Source organism: Coregonus lavaretus (assembly GCF_964263955.1).
Source record: "Coregonus lavaretus genome assembly, chromosome: 17".
Lineage (NCBI taxonomy): Eukaryota > Metazoa > Chordata > Actinopteri > Salmoniformes > Salmonidae > Coregonus > Coregonus lavaretus.
The window spans coordinates 47,889,378-47,907,242 of record NC_140004.1 but is presented as its reverse complement, the minus strand read 5'-3'; the positions used below and the strand labels follow the sequence as shown (position 1 = coordinate 47,907,242).

The following is a 17,865-nucleotide window of genomic DNA, read 5'->3' as shown; positions in this document are numbered from 1 at the left end:
GCTAGGAACACAAGCATTTCACTGCACCTGCGATAACATCTGCAAAATATGTGTACGCCACCAATTTGATTTTGATTTGAGAGAGACAGCGAGAGAGAGAGAGAGTGCATGCATGCGTGCATTTCTTATTGTCTAGGTGTGTGTGTGTGTTTCTTAGTGCCTGTGTGTGTGTGTGTGTGTGTGTGTGTGTGTGTGTGTGTGTGTGTGTGTGTGTGTGTGTGTGTGTGTGTGTGTGTGTGTGTGTGTGTGGTAATCGTCCCTATCTGCAGGCGCAGGAGTCCACGGTCATGTTGGGGTAGACTTTGAGCACAACGTTCTTGTCCTCGTCGAAGAAGAGGATGGAGAGGGAAGACATCTTGTCCGGAACACAGCAGGGCTCGGGGATACCAGACACCACCCCCACCGCTCTCACAATGCTCTGGATGGTGGCGTGGTTACTAGGCCTCAGAGACTACAGGACAGAGGAGAAGGAGGATTCACTTTATGACAAGAAACATGACACTTCTATGAAATGTGAGGACATTTGACAGTAGGTCATAGTTAAAATGTTTTATCCATTATATAACCAGGAAATCCCCCCTTGAGTATCTCTTTTTGAAGGGAGACGTGATGTTGTCTTTTTGCCACTCGCTCAGTGTCCCAACCAGGTGACTGTCTGGAGTACAGGAGGCTGGTGATGGGAGGCCTGAGGACAGCTATAGCACGTTCAGGCACACTGTCCAGTCCAGCTGGCTCTCCTACAGTGCCTAGCAAAAGTATTCATCCCCCTTGGCGTTTTTCCTATTTTGTTGCATTACAACCTGTAATTTAAATTGATTTTTATTTGGATTTCATGTAATGGACATACACAAAATAGTCCAAATTGGTGAAGTGGAATGAAAAAATAAAATAAAAATAAAAATAAAATAAAATAAAATAAATAACGGAATAGTGGTGCGTGCATATGTATTCACCCCCTTTGCTATGAAGCCCCTAAATAAGATCTGGTGCAACCATTTACCTTCAGAAGTCACATAATTAGTTAAATAAAGTCCACCTGTGTGCAATCTAAGTGTCACATGATCTCAAAATATATACACCTGTTCTGAAAGGCCCCAGAGTCTGCAACACCACTAAGCAAGGGGCACCACCAAGCAAGCGGCACCATGAAGACCAAGGAGCTCTCCAAACAGGTCAGGGACAAAGTTGTGGAGAAGTACAGATCAGGATTGGGTTATAAAAAAATATCAGAAACTTTGAACATCCCACGGAGCACAATTAAAATCCATTATTAAAAAATGGAAAGAATATGGCACCACAATAAACCTGCCAAGAGAGGGCCGCCCACCAAAACTCACGGACCAGGCAAGGAGGGCATTAATCAGAGAGGCAACAAAGAGACCAAAGATAACCCTGAAGGAGCTGCAAAGCTCCACAGCGGAGATTGGAGTATCTGTCTATAGGACCACTTTAAGCCGTACACTCCACAGAGGTGGGCTTTACGGAAGAGTGGCCACAAAAAAGCTATGTGGGAAACTCCCCAAACATATGGAAGAAGGTACTCTGGTCAGATGAGACTAAAAAGTATTCCAGAGATTTGAGACTGGGATGGAGGTTCACCTTCCAGCAGGACAATGACCCTAAGCATACTTCTAAAGCAACACTCAAGTGGTTTAAGGGGAAACATTTAAATGTCTTGGAATGGCCCAGATCCAATTGAATAGTTATGCATGCTCAAGTTTTCTGTTTTTCTTGTCTTATTTCTTGTTTGTTTCACAATAAAAAATATTTTGCATCTTCAAAGTGGTAGGTATGTTGTGTAAATCAAATGATACAAACCCAGGTTGTAAGGCAACAAAATAGGAAAAATGTAAAGGGGGGTGAATACTTTCGCAAGCCACTGTATTCTAGCTAAAACATGGGTGGTTATATGAGTGGCAGGCTCTTCCCAAATCACCATGAGTAATGCCTAGTGTTCCCAGGAGCCCTGAGAAGATCCTTCCTCTGATCCTTTCAATCCTTCACATGCCTAGGGAGTAGGGGTCTTTCTGGAACCGACCTGAGGCATGTGAAGCAGGAACTTCACAAGGAAAGGGGCATGGCTCTCAGGGGGAGGACCCTACACTCTAGCCCCAAGCCCTATATACAGCCAGGTAATGGCTTTAGAAGCTTCTGATTGACATCATTTGAGTCAATTGGAGGTGTACCTGTGGATGTATTTCAAGGCCTACCTTCAAACTCAGTGCCTCTTTGCTTGACATCATGGGAAAATCAAAGGAAATCAGCCAAGACCTCAGAAAATATATTGTAGACCTCCACAAGTCTGGTTCATCCTTGGGAGCAATTTCCAAACGCCTGAAGGTACCACGTTCATCTGTACAAACAATAGTACGCAAGTATAAACACCATGGGACCACGCAGCCGTCATACCGCTCGGGAAGGCGACGCGTTCTGTCTCCTAGCGATGAACGTACTTTGGTGCGAAAAGTGCAAATCAATCCCAGAACAACAGCAAAGGACCTTGTGAAGATGCTGGAGGAAACAGGTACAAAAGTATCTATATCCACAGTAAAACGAGTCCTATATCGACATAACCTGAAAGGCCGCTCAGCAAGGAAGAAGCCACTGCTCCAAAACTGCCATAAAAAAGCCAGACTATGGTTTGCAACTGCACATGGGGACAAAGACCGTACTTTTTGGAGAAATGTCCTCTGGTCTGATGAAACAAAAATAGAACTGTTTGCCCATAATGACCATCGTTATGTTTGCAGGAAAAAGGGTGTCGCTTGCAAGCCGAAGAACACCATACCAACTGTGAAGCACGGAGGAGGTAGCATCATGCTGTGGGGGTACTTTGCTGCAGGAGGGACTGGTGCACTTCACAAAGTAGATGGCATCATGAGGAAGGAAAATTATGTGGATATATTGAAGCAACATCTCAAGACATCAGTCAGGAAGTTAAAGCTTGGTCGCAAATGAGTCTTCCAAATGGACAATGACCCCAAGCATACTTCTGAAGTTGTGCCAAAATGGCTTAAGGACAACAAAGTCAAGGTATTGGAGTGGCCATCACAAAGCCCTATCCTCAATCCTATAGAAAATGTGTGGGCAGAACTAAAAAAGTGTGTGTGAGCAAGGAGGCCTACAAACCTGACTCAGTTACACCAGCTCTGTCAGGAGGAATGGGCCAAAATTCACCCAACTTATTATGGGAAGCTTGTGGAAGGCTACCCGAAATGTTTGACCCAAGTTAAACAATTTAAAGGCAATGCTACCAAATACTAATTGAGTGTATGTAAACTTCTGACCCACTGGGAACGTGATGAAAGAAATTAAAGCTGAAATAAAGAATTCTCTCTACTATTATTCTGACATTTCACATTCTTAAAATAAAGTGGTGATCCTAACTGACCTAAAACAGGGAATTTTTACTAGGATTAAACGTCAGGAATTGTGAAAAACTGAGTTTAAATATTATATATATATATATATATATATATATATATATATATATATATATATATATATATGTATGTAGACACCCCCTCAAATTAGTGGATTCGGCTATTTCCGTTGCTGACAGGTGTATAAAATAGAGCACACAGCCATGTAATCTCCATAGACAAACATTGGCAGTAGAATGGCCTTACTGAAGAGCTCAGTGACTTTCAACGTGGTACCGAACGTGATACCGTCATAGGATGCCACCTTTCCAACAAGTCAGTTCGTCAAATTTCTGCCCCGGTCAACTGTAAGTGCTGTTATTGTGAAGTGGAAATGTCTAGGAGCAACAACGGCGGGAGCTTCATGAAATGGGTTTCCATGGCCGAGTAGCCGCACACAAGCCTAAGATCACCATGCGCAATGCCAAGCGTCGGCTGGAGTGGTGTAAAGCTCGCCGCCATTGGACTCTGGAGCAGTCGGAACGCGTTCTCTGGAGCGATAAATCAAGCTTCACCATCTGGCAGTCCGACCGACGAATCTGGGTTTGGCGGATGCCAGGAGAACTCTACCTGCCCGAATGCATAGTGCCAACTGTAAAGTTTGGTGGAGGAGGAAAAATGGTCTGGGGCTGTTTTTCGTGGTTCGGGCTAGGCACCTTCGTCCAGTGAAGGGAAATCTTAACGCTGCATCATACAATGACATTCTAGACGATTCTGTGCTTCCAACTTTGTGGCAACAGTTTGGGGAAGGCCCCTTCCTGTTTCATCATGAGAATGCCCCCCTGCACAAAGTGAGGTCCTTAAAGAAATGGTTTGTTGAGATTGGTGTGGACGAACTTGACTGGCCTGCACAGAGCCCTGACCTCAACCCCATCGAACACCTTTGGGATGAATTGGAACGCGGACTGCGAGCCAGGCCTAATCGCCCAACATCAGTGACCGACCTCACTAATGCTCTTGTGGCTGAATGGAAGCAAGTCCCCACAGCAATGTTCCAACATCTAGTGGAAAGCCTTGGTCCCATGTTTCATGAGCTGAAATAAAAGATCCCAGAAATGTGCCATACGAACAAAAAGCTTCTTTCTCTAAAATGTTGTGCACAAAGAGCCATGACTACACGGAACTCTATTCCACATCAAGTTATGAGGGTCTAGTATGAAAAAAATTAAAACAATAAAATAGATAATAATGTATCCACTCACTATCTGTAAGTCGCTCTGGATAAGAGCGTCTGCTAAATGACTAAAATGTAAAATGTAAATGTAAGTAACTGATGCAAGCAGTAAAATTAGATTAAAAAATAAATAAATTATAAAAATACACCTTATGGAACAGCGGGGACTGTGAAGCAACACAAACATAGGCACAGACTTATTGTGCTGACGTTGCTTCCAGAGGCAGTTTGGAACTCGGTAGTGAGTGTTGTGTAGTGTATTAGGATTATGTCTTTGTTAATGTTTTTAAGTGGAACTGAAAGGATGTTTATTTAATGTCAGAGGGAATGTTTTAGTGTGACGCCACATACAACCGACAGGAAGTGTGTGTTGTAGACAGGGGATTGGACAGTAGAGGGAGCCACCCCTATCTTGGGAAGATTATATATACTGGGTAAAAGCGAAGAAGAGGTTAGAACAGACATTATCTTTGGACACTGTTCTCCAGCCCGGCAGGGTCTGTAAACTTATGCTGAAATCTTGTGATATGAATAAAACTTATGATCAAGGTTCAGTATGAGCGGACTCCTTTGTTTCACAGCAATAATTACCAGCATTGACACGATACGACAGTTGCAACCCAAGAACAAACTATTTTTTGTTTTAGCGCTCGGCGGTCCTGTTCTGTGAGCTTCGCGGCTCAGTTGTTGCTCCTAGACGTTTCCACTTCATAATAACAGCTACGACAGCGTTGCGTCGTACCTAAGAACAGCCCTTAGCCGTGGTATATTGGCCATATACCACACCCCCTCGGGCCTTATTGCTTAAATATATACAGGGGAGAAAGATAGACGGTACAGTGCACCGGCAAAATAAATAGTGGGGGTCTGCCATACCGGTAGAATATGAGCGGTAGAACAAAACAAAATGTCAAGAACACTGTAGGCCGTTACACCATTATTTATCATTACCGCATGTCAGGGCATGAAGAATGAGTGACTGGACCTGAAAACGGGTGGTACGCTCCAAACTGCTATGTGGTTCAACGAGAACACTGACATGTTGCCAAGGCAGAGATGAGGCGTTCGGGACAGCAGTGGAGGCTCATTCTCCCCAAATGTCATTACACTTTTTGGTGTTTTAAGCTGAGGCTCAATATTCGAGTGAGTCACTCACCACCTTCCGGAGACATTTGAAACCCCACCCTCTTTAAGGAATACCTGGGATAGGATAAAATAATCATTCTACCCCCCCCTTACCCCACCCCCCAAAATAAAAAAACATTTAAAAAAAACACATTGTAAAGTGGTTATCCCTCTGGCTATCATAAGGTGAATGCACCAATTTGTAAGTCGCTCTGGATAAGAGCGTCTGCTAAATGACGTAAATGTAAATGAGTAGATGGAATTTGCTTCTCTGCCAGCTGTTGAAGCTTAACGTTGTCTGTGTTGGTCGAGCATCTGTCTGGTAACTTTTGAAAGATTCATATTCATCTAATATTTAATTATTTACAAATGGCAACCGTTTTGTTGCAAACAAGGCACTCTGGTTTGACATCGGAGAAGTATGGTAAGAATGACTATTTCTCTCTGTCCATTCTTCACTGAAACTTCTACTTCTAACTTTCTTTTTGAGTCTTTTTCAGAGCAACATTTTCTCTTGATTGCAAGCTGTTTTTCCCGAACCAACGCACAAACAAATATATAAAAAAAACGAATTTAACAGAGACATTGGTGATTTTATCAGTGTAATCACAAGATATTAGGATATGTTATTGACATTGAACTGATTATATAGCCTACTAACCAGACGTGTTAAAGAGTGTTTAATTTGTAGCGTAGGCCTATGAATTGGGCCGCTATTATGTTCTGTTCTGCTGAATATTAGCTGAGAAAAAGTTGTCTCAAGGCCAAACGGTAGAGTCAGTAGGTTGCTATCGCTTCAGGTCTGGCTAAAGAGCTACTGTCACTCTGTCAATGTTGTCTTTATTGATAACTTTGACACTTTTTGGAAAGAGAAAATATTCTACAAAGAAGACTGAATTCACCCAAACTATCTCGGGGCTTAAACACTGCAAGGCAATTTTAAGGCTGCTCTGAGAGACTGACTGGGATAGAACCGGCACTCTGCCCAGGTTATCCCAACCATCATCACACATCAAACTGTTTCTGATTTTAAATACTCTAGTCAAGTCAAGGAAAATCTACATGATCCCTGTCTTAATTTCAATAGGATTTAAACAGCCACCAAATAGATGCAGCCGCAGGCCCTTTGGCGCTTTGATAACCTACTTACTTCCCATGAGATCTCCTGACTTAATGATCAAGTTTATAACGACCTGGTTAGGGTAAATATGGACACCCCTGCTGTTTTTAAGTCTCGCAAAGGGCTGGGTTTGTTACATTTAAATGTGCGAAGTATGATGTCAAAGATGGACTTTATCGATATCTGGATGCATGACAGGAACACAGACATTGTTGTTTTATCAGAGACTTGGTTAAATGATTCGATCATGGATAAGGACATTGACATTGGCTAATTACAACATGTTTAGACAGACAGACAGAGAAAGGTGGAGGGGTGGTGATGTACAGTACCAGTCAAAAGTTTTAGAACACCTACTCATTCAAGGGTTTTTCTTTATTTGTACTATTTTTTACATTGTAGAATAATAGTGAAGACATCAAAACTATGAAATAACACATATGGAATCATGTAGTAACCAAATGTAGTAACCAAAAAAGTGTTAAACAAATCAAAATATATGTTATATTTGAGATTCTTCAAATAGCCACCCTTTGCCTTGATGACAGCTTTGCACACACTTGGCATTCTGAATTTCGGGTAAGGATTAATTGTCATGGTTATTGTCATGGTGATTGTCATGGTGATTGTCATGGTTATTGTCATGGTGATTGTCATGGTGATTGTCATGGTCATAATTGACTTCTTTTGTTGTTGTTATGACGTACTTTGTGAATACATCACAGTTTTGGTGACACCCTTGTCTAAAAAACAAAACGTTTTGTTGGCTGCTTTTCCATCACTCTGCGGTCCAACTCATCCCAAACCATCTCAATTGGGTTGAGGTCGGGTGATTGTGGAGGCCAGATCATCTGATGCAGCACTCCATCACTCTCCTTATTGGTAAAATAGCCCTTACACAGCCTGGAGGTGTGTTGGGTCATTGTCCTGTTGAAAAACAAATGATAGTCCCACTAAGCCCAAACCAGATGGGATGGCGTATCGCTGCAGAATGCTGTGGTAGCCATGCTGGTTAAGTGTGCCTTGAATTCTAAATAAATCACAGACAGTGTCACCAGCAAAGCACCCCCACACTATAACACCTCCTCCTCCATGCTTCACGGTGGGAAATACACATGCAGAGATCATCCATTCACCTACTCTTCGTCTCACAAAGACACGGCGGTTGGAAACGAAATCTCTAATTTGGACTCCAGACCAAAGGACACATTTCCACCGGTCTAATGTCCATTGCTCGTGTTTCTTGGCCCAAGCAAGTCTCTTCTTCTTATTGGTGTCCTTTAGTAGTGGTTTCTTTGCAGCAATTTGACAATGTAGGCCTGATTCACGCAGTCTCCTCTTAACAGTTGATGTTGAGATGTGTCTGTTACTTGAACTCTGAGAAGCATTTATTTGGGCTGCAATCTGAGGTGCAGTTAACTCTAATTAACTTATCCTCTGCAACAGAGGTAACTCTGGGTCTTCCTTTCCTGTGGCGGTCCTCATGAGAGCCAGTTTTATCATAGCGCTTGATGATTTTTGTGACTGCACTTGAAGAAACTTTCAAGTTTCTTGAAATTTTCCATATTGACTGACCTTCATGTCTTAAAGTAATGATGGACTGTCATTTCTCTTTGCTTATTTGAGCTGTTCTTGCCATAATATGGACTTGGTCTTTTACCAAATAGGGCTATCTTCTTTATACCAACCCTACCTTGTCACATCACAACTGATTGGCTCAAACGCATTAAGAAGGAAAGAAATTCCACAAATTAACTTTTAACAAGGCACACCTGTTAATTGAAATGCATTCCAGTTGACTACCTCATGAAGCTGGTTGAGAGAATGCCAAGAGTGTGCAAAGCTGTCATCAAGGCAAAGGGTGGCTACTTTGAAGAATCTCAAATATATAAAATATTTTTTTGATTTGTTTAACACTTTTTTGGTTACTACATGATTCCATATGTGTTATTTCATAGTTTTGATGTCCTCACTATTATTCTACAATGTAGAAAATAGTAAAAATAAAGAAAGACCCTTGAATGAGTAGGTGTGTCCAAAGTATTCAGACCCCTTGACTTTCTCCACATGTTGTTGTTACAGCATTATTCTAAAATTGATTAAATCGTTTTTTCCCCTCATCAATCTACACACAATACCCCATAATGACAAAGCAAAAACTGGTTTTTTAGAATTTTTGGCTAATTTATTTAAAAAATCACATTTACGTAGGTATTCAGACCCTTTACTCAGTACTTTGTTGAAGCACCTTTGGTAGCGATTACAAGCTTGGCACATCTGTATTTGGGGAGTTTCTCCCATTCTTCTCTGCAGATCCTCTCAAACTGTCAGGTTGGATGGGGACCGTTGCTGCACAGCTATTGTCAGGTCCCTCCAGAGATGTTCGATTGGGTTCAAGTCCGGACTCTGGCTGGGCCACTCAAGGACATTCAGAGACTTGTCCCAAAGCCACTCCTGCGTTGTCTTGGCTGTGTGCTTAGGGTCGTTGTCCTGTTGGAAGGTGAACCTTCGCCCCAGTCTGAGGTCCTGAGCAGGTTTTCATCAAGGATCTCTCTGTACTTTGCTCTGTTCATCTTTCCCTCGATCCTGACTAGTCTCCCTGCCTCTGAAAAACATCCCCACAGCATGATGCTGCCACCACCATGCTTCACCGTAGGGATGGTGCCAGGTTTCCTCCCGACGTGAACCTTGGCATTCAGGCCAAAGTGTTTAGTCTTGGTTTCATCAGACAAGAGAATCTTGTTTCTCATGGTCTGAGAGTCCTTTAGGTGCCTTTTGGCAAACTCCAAGTGGGCTGTCATGTGCCTTTTACTGAGGAGTGGCTTCCGTCTGGCCACTCTACCATAAAGGCTTGAATGGTGGAGTGCTTCAGAGATGGTTGTCCTTCTGGAAGATTCTCCCATCTTCACAGAGGAACTCTAGAGCTCTGTCAGAGTGACCATCGGGTTCTTGGTCACCTCCCTGACCAAGGCCCTTCTCCCAATGATTGCTCAGTTTGGCCGGGCGGCCAGCTCTAGGAAGAGTCTTGGTGGTTCCAAACTTCTTCCATTTAAGAATGATGGAGGCCCCGGTGTTCTTGGGGACCTTCAATGCTGCAGACATGTTTTGGTACCCTTCCCCAGATCTGTGCCTCGACACAATCCTCTCTGAGCTCTAAGGACAATTTCTTCGACCTCATGGCTTGGTTTTTGCTCTGACATTTACATTTTAGTCATTTAGCAAGACGCTCTTATCCAGAGCGACTTACAGTTAGTGAGTGGATACATTTTCATACTGGCCCCCCGTGGGAAACGAACCCACAACCCTGGCGTTGCAAGCGCCATGCTCTACCAACTGAGCTACAGGGGACTAACATGCACTGTCAATTGCGGGACCTTATATAGACAGGTGTGTGCCTTTCCAAATCATGTCCAATCAATTGAATTTACCACAGGTGGACTCCAATGAAATTGTAGAAACATCTCAAGGATGATCAATTGAAACAGGATGCACCTAAGCTCAATTTCGAGTCTCATAGCATAGGGTCTGAATACTTATGTAAATAAGGTATTTCCGATTTTTAATACATTTGCAAAAATTTCTAAAAACCTGTTTTCTCTTTGTCATTATGGGGTATTGTGTGTAGATTGCTGAGGATGTTGTATTTATTTAATCAATTTTAGAATAAGGCTTTAACGTAATAAAATGTGGAAAAGATCAAGGGGTCTGAATACTTTCTGAAGGCACTGTATATACACATTTATTTCCAAATCGTACTGGATTCCAGGTGTATCGGCCAATCAACCAATCAGATGTCCACAGAGTAACCCATCTTTCTACCGAGATTGCCCTAAAAATAAATACTTTACCTAAGAGTATAATCATATTTCCCATTTACTGATGGTGGTTTTTCAGATTTCCTAACAGTACCGTTTATAGGTTCATCTGTACATAACATAAATGACATGCAGGGGTTTCCTTCATGTTTTGTACGCCCAGCGGATGTCAGCTCATAAAACCCGATGCCATGAAGTCATGAAGATACATTTACTACATTTATTACATTTATATATCATTTATTACTAATTTAATTTAATGTATTTATTACATACCTTAGGCATGGGGAACTGGCATGACCCTGAACAGTAGTAGGCGTCAAAAGCCTTGGGAGATATAATCCACTCGTTCCAGCCAATGTCTGCAAAGTCCACCTTCAGGTAGCGGCGAGCGCAGTTCCGTGGTTCGTTCCACTGCTTCCTACGAGACTTCTTTATCGTCTGCTCGTCAAACCGCAGCATCTTACCGCCGTGCCTCTGGCTCTTACTGCGCGTCTTTTTCCTCGGCCGACGGACTGGCTTGTTCTCCGGCGGTTCGTAGGAGCTGGTCTTGTCCCAGACCGCCGTCTCGTACGGGTACTCCGGTCCCGGTAACTCATTGTTCTGGAGCGGGAGGAGGACGCTAGGCGAGCGCCGGCGTCTGTGCGGAGGCGCCTGTTGTTGCGCGCCGGTGTTGTTCTGAGCGTGCAGACCCAGTCTATGGAAGCCGGAGGCGAACGCCCTTTCTTCCGTGGTCGTCGTGGTTTGATGCCTCTGATGCCTCTGTAGTGTGGACACCACACTCTGGGGTTCGGAGATGTCCGAGTCGTTGGCGTAGACCAGGATGTATGGAGAGCGGTCTGAGAGGAGCTTCTTCCAGGGCCTGGGTCCAGGCTGTGATGCCACGTCTATCCCGATCAGAAGCTCATCATGATGCTTGGCTTGGTTCGCCACCCGGGTGACGTCCTTCCACTGCCAAGAGATGAAGTCCCTGTACAGTGTAGACACGTTGATCACAAAGTGGCCCAAAGTCCTGGTGTGGTTATCCACTGAGGCGAAGCTCCAGACGCCCATCTGGACGTGGCTGTGTCTCCTGGGGCCGTGGCGGGACGGGGAGGGGGCTCCACAGCTCCTGGGCCTGGCCCCGGTGGTGCTGCTGCTGCAGCCAGGGTGCTGGATGCTGTTTGGGAGGTCTCCTATGTAGTAGTGGAGCACAGCCGACAGGACGGCCTCTGACTTGGTGAGAGACGTCAGGTTGAAGATCTGGAGCTGCTGGTTGTTGATGGTGCCTGGAGGAGGAACAGCAAGGGGCAGTCAGAATAGAGAGTATAGTCCAGACAGGTCCACATATCCATAGAATTACATGAATTTTAGCATCTCTATGAATTCTAGCATCTCTATGAATTCTAGCATCTCTATGAATTATAGCATCTCTATGAATTATAGCATCTCTATGAATTATAGCATCTCTATGAATTATAGCATCTCTATGAATTATAGCATCTCTATCTTTCAATTTAGTTTCAGACCTGGAGCAGAATATCATTCAATTAGAGATCAGGCTATATAGGCCGGGTCCACAAACCCTATCATTCAATTAGAGATCAGGCTACTGGCCCATTTCCCCCCTCCCAGGATTACATTTCATATAGGATAGAGGTTTACACAAGAAATAACTCATATTGGTAGCCATCTATTTCATATAGGATAGAGGTTTACACAATAAATAACTCATATTGGTAGCCATCTATTTCATATAGGATAGAGGTTTACACAAGAAATAACTCATATTGGTAGCCATCTATTTCATATAGGATAGAGGTTTACACAATAAATAACTCATATTGGTAGCCATCTATTTCATATAGGATAGAGGTTTACACAATAAATAACTCATATTGGTAGCCATCTATTTCATATAGGATAGAGGTTTACACAATAAATAACTCATATTGGTAGCCATCTATTTCATATAGGATAGAGGTTTACACAATAAATAACTCATATTGGTAGCCATCTATTTCATATAGGATAGAGGTTTACACAAGAAATAACTCATATCGGTAGCCATCTATTTCATATAGGATAGAGGTTTACACCAAGAAATAACTCATATTGGTAGCCATCTATTTCATATAGGATAGAGGTTTACACAAGAAATAACTCATATTGGTAGCCATCTATTTCATATAGGATAGAGGTTTACACAAGAAATAACTCATATTGGTAGCCATCTATTTCATATAGGATAGAGGTTTACACAATAAATAACTCATATTGGTAGCCATCTATTTCATATAGGATAGAGGTTTACACAATAAATAACTCATATTGGTAGCCATCTATTTCATATAGGATAGAGGTTTACACAATAAATAACTCATATTGGTAGCCATCTATTTCATATAGGATAGAGGTTTACACAATAAATAACTCATATTGGTAGCCATCTATTTCATATAGGATAGAGGTTTACACAAGAAATAACTCATATCGGTAGCCATCTATTTCATATAGGATAGAGGTTTACACCAAGAAATAACTCATATTGGTAGCCATCTATTTCATATAGGATAGAGGTTTACACAAGAAATAACTCATATTGGTAGCCATCTATTTCATATAGGATAGAGGTTTACACAAGAAATAACTCATATTGGTAGCCATCTATTTCATATAGGATAGAGGTTTACACAAGAAATAACTCATATTGGCCATCTAGATATCACGTGATACAGTCTACTCAATGGGGAGAGTGTGAATGGCAACAACACCTGGACACAGCGTCCTTCGCTCCTGTTTGCCAAGCACTGCAGTCCCGCAACAGTGTGACATGTAACTACTATTCTGTAGCCAGTGTCAGAGGGTGACACTCACAGCAAGTACACCGCATGTACCGCGTCATCAGCAGTACCATCATCTAAAATAAACAGTCATCAGTTTTATTAACTGAAACTGTTAAATTATTTTGTGTTTGAAACTAACAGTGAAATATGACTCCGACCCATCCTCTCTGGCTTCATGACCCAACTCTCGCAGTAGTTCTGATGCTAAGTGAGATCCAACTCTGTAGACCCGTAGAGCAAGAAGCAGCCAGGAGCCAATAGAAAGAGAAGCAGCCAGGAGCCAATTGAAAGTGGGGGCTGGTCTTCCCTGGGTACAGGTCACTGTCGGACCGTTATTGGCACTGACCGCAGTGAACCCAGCCTATCCGTCCTGCATTATCAAGTCATGTCAGTAGGAGGCAGTAGTATCTCATGTATGGGTGCTGAAACCGGACTGGGGTTCTACCATAGAGAACGATAGCGGCCTCTAGTGGCCAAAAGCCTGTATTAGCATGGGCAGCACCATTGAGGACTTTCACCATTTTGATGTAGTCACCTGGGTGGGACTTCCTATTGGTTAAGGAAGGATCACATGATTCCATCCAGGTCATCAGGAGGGATCAGCCAATTCATTATACTGGTGAGCAAACATTCCGTAACTGCAGGTGGCAGTAAATCTTAGCTTTATACCTGTTCAAACAGCACCCTCCAGGTGGCAGTAAATCTTAGCTTTATACCTGTTCAAACAGCACCCTCCAGGTGGCAGTAAATCTTAGCTTTATACCTGTTCAAACAGCACCCTCCAGGTGGCAGTAAATCTTAGCTTTATACCTGTTCAAACAGCACCCTCCAGGTGGCAGTAAATCTTAGCTTTATACCTGTTCAAACAGCACCCTCCCGGTGGCAGTAAATCTTAGCTTTATACTTGTTCAAACAGCACCCTACAGGTGGCAGTAAATCTTAGCTTTATACCTGTTCAAACAGCACCCACCAGGTGGCAGTATTCACCCTTTCAGTTTGTTTGCCAACTCATAGAAGTAATAGAAGAAGAAAATGGACTACCTCAAAGGCGCTACCCATGATCTCACAGACGTCATAGTGGGACAGATACAGTGATGCGTCCTCCATATTATAATATGCCATTTTAGCAGACGCTTTTATCCAAAGCGACTTACAGTCACGTGTGCATGCATTTTTACGTATGGGTGGTCCCGGGGATCGAACCCACTACGCTGGCGTTACAAGCGCCATGCTCTACCAATTGAGCTACAGAGTACCACCGCATGGCTGCAGGCGCAAATATAATCCCACTGCTGTGGAAAGAGATTGTAGGACTCTATCATATCAGTGGTTATATACAGTGAGTGTACAAAACATTAGGGACACCTGCTCTTTGCATTACATAGATTGACCAGGTGAATCCAGGTGAAAGATATGATCCCTTAATGATGTCACTAAATCCACTTCAATCAGTGTAGATGAAGGGGAGGAGACAGGTTAAAGAAGGATTTTTAAGTCTTGAGACAATTGAGACATGGATTGTGTATGTGTGCCAATCAGAGGGTGAATGGCAAGGGCAAATATTTAAGTGCCTTTGAACAGGGTAAGGTAGTAGGTGCCAAGCGCACCGGTTTGAGTGTGTCAAGAACTGCAACGCTGCTGGGTTTTTCACGCTCAACAGTTTCCCATGTGTATCAAGAATGGTCAACCACCCAAAGGACATCCAGCCAACTTGACACAACTGTGGGAAGCATTGGAGTCAACATGGGCCAGCCTCCTTGTGAAACGCTTTCAACTCCTTGTAGAGTCCATGCCCCCGCGAATTGAGGATGTTCTGGGAGCAAAAGGGAGTGCAATGCAATATTAGGAGGGTGTTCCTAATGTTTTGTACACTCAGTGTAGCTATAAGTGATAACTACATAACGGCCTCTTGAAAGTAAAATTTTTTTATATTTAAGAGTTAAATAGGCCACACCAGCCGAGTTTAGTCCAGCCATTCGAATACATAATCTTCATAAATTTAGAGAATATGCAGATTTAACACACAAAGACGGAATTTATACCAGTCACATTGTCATGTGCACATGTGTAACAGGCTTGAAATACTGTTCGTCCGAATAATGTCCATACTAAGCAACAGGTGAAGCAGCCGTTCCGTTTTGTTTAACAGACTCCACGTTTTATTGGATGGGGTTTTGGATCAACAGGTGCTTCAACCTAGTCCAAACTATACACCACAGAACAATTGAATGACTAGCAATAAAATCATGAAACTACAGCCTCTAGAAACCCTATAACCCATGCTATGGTAGTATGATGGTTGCTTCATGGTACCTTAAAACACGCAGCGGCCGTTTGGATAAATCAGCTACATACCCCAGTGCGCTTTAAAGCTGCGGACAGTATTCCCGTCCTTGAAAGGAAATCCTGCACGGTTGTATTGCTCGTAAAGCATCTGCATGTGTTCCGTCATAATATCACGTAAAAGCAGGTCGTGCTCATTCTTCTCTGAGCGGTCTTTGTCCCCCCGGGTCGCACTGGAGTGCCCAGATTCACCTTTTATTCTTAAATCTGTGAAATGATCTTTCATCATGGCGCAATAGCCACCATATAGATAGCTCCACCCGAGCATCAGCAGCAGCAGTAACTGCGGACAGATCGCCATGGTCCCGGTGAGAGTAGGCTAGTGGTGGACACTTTCAAAACGAACTTGCTGGTGAAAAGCTGTCGCTCCGAGCGCGTTTCCCCAGGTCGTCTTATCTGTGAAAATGGATGGCATCACCTGGAGAGGTGACCCTGGTTGAAAAATTATATAATCTCCTGAGAATCTCGACACTCACTGAAAGAAAGAAAGAAAGAAAGAAAGAAAGAAAGAAAGAAAGAAAGAAAGAAAGAAAGAAAGAAAGAAAGAAAGAAAGAAAGAAAGAAAGGAAGGAAGGAAGGAAGGAAGGAAGGAAGGAAGGAAGGAAGGAAGGCAGGAAGAAGGGGAAGTAATTAAGAAATAAATCAATATATTACAATAGAAAGAAAGAAAGATGAGGTGGTAGCCGAGAGAAGAATAGTGCGCTCTGTTCCTGGATAGTGCGATGCGCTCTCTGCTTGTCGTGCGCCACTCGTTTAAAAGTTACAAGTTGATATCCTGTCAAAGTTGTTCTGCTCTCTCTCTCTCTCTCTCGGTTGGGTGAATAAGGTCTCCCAGTGCGATGTCATAGCTAATAGCGGCGAATAAGGGCTCCCACCTCCCAGTTCAGTTGGTTATGTTCAGATCTGAGCAGATCTCTATGGATCGACAGCCAATCGTCCCCGTTCTCAGCTTTCATTGAAGGTGAAGCATGTTGTGCTTGGTGATATATAGGGGTAGTGGGACCAGCGGGCTATTCCTCCCTCTGAGAGAGAGAGAGAGAGAGAGAGAGAGAGAGAGAGAGAGAGAGAGAGAGAGAGAGAGAGAGAGAGAGAGAGAGAGAGAGAGAGAGAGAGAGAGAGAGAGAGAGAGAGAGAGAGAGAGAGAGAGAGAGAGAGAGAGAGAGAGAGAGAGAGAGAGAGAGAGAGCACTTTGTAATCTCGTTTCTATAATTTAGTAAGTTAATATAATGCTAAAACAATAGTCTATTTAGGGTATTTAAATACTTAACCAAAAACATTGACTTAACATAATAATGATTCAATTAGGCTACAACCAATGATGTATACAGTATAAACACTGGATTGCTGATGCTATGTATTGGCCATTTTGAAGCCACCGGTCGGCCACATTGGCACTCAGAGTAGGAGCGGTCCTCCATAGGAATGAATGGAATTCTACAGTATTTCAATTAAATGTTTTAAGGACAAACGTGTATTTCAGTATTTTTTTGTTGTAGTTGTAGGGGACAATAACATTAGAACTTTCAAAAAATGATAAGGAAAATGTTTTTATATTTGTTTTAAATGTTTAGCTCACAAAATATAATTAAAAAATATGCATTAAGGTTTCTGTAATAGAATAAATGTGGCAAAAACAAATGTAGACATTAATAAATACATTTCTAAAACTTCCAAAATACTTTTTAGACCGGTGGGGGAGTTCTTATCCAGAGCGACTTACAGTTATTGAGTGCATACATTTTTTTTTTTTCATACTGGCCCCCCGTGGGATCGAACCCACAACCCTGGCGTTGCAAGCGCCATGCTCTACCAACTGAGCTACACATACTGTAAAACACAATATGGTTGTTATAATAAAGTTATTTGGGAAATATTTTCACTGGTGTTAAAATTGTTTTATCTTATCACGTCTCCAAACAGCCCCTGTAGTTGTGATCAACCAACCGAGTCGACGTGTTTCATCATGTCATCTCAACGGTCGACGTGTTTCATCATGTCATCTCAACGGTCGACGTGTTTCATCATGTCATCTCAACGGTCG

At 42.8% G+C, this 17,865-nt stretch overlaps 1 protein-coding gene across 1 annotated transcript; it reads right to left on the bottom strand.

Annotated features, from left to right (window-relative positions):
* Positions 1-259: 259 nt before the first annotated feature.
* On the bottom strand, positions 260-16,125 carry LOC311144330 (bone morphogenetic protein 3-like; the record flags this gene model as incomplete). The annotated part of the gene is made up of 3 exons (XM_084180367.1): positions 260-451; positions 10,933-11,924; positions 15,837-16,125. 3 exons carry the CDS (start codon positions 16,123-16,125, stop codon positions 260-262), a joined length of 1,473 nt encoding a protein of 490 aa, XP_084036493.1.
* Positions 16,126-17,865: the final 1,740 nt, after the last annotated feature.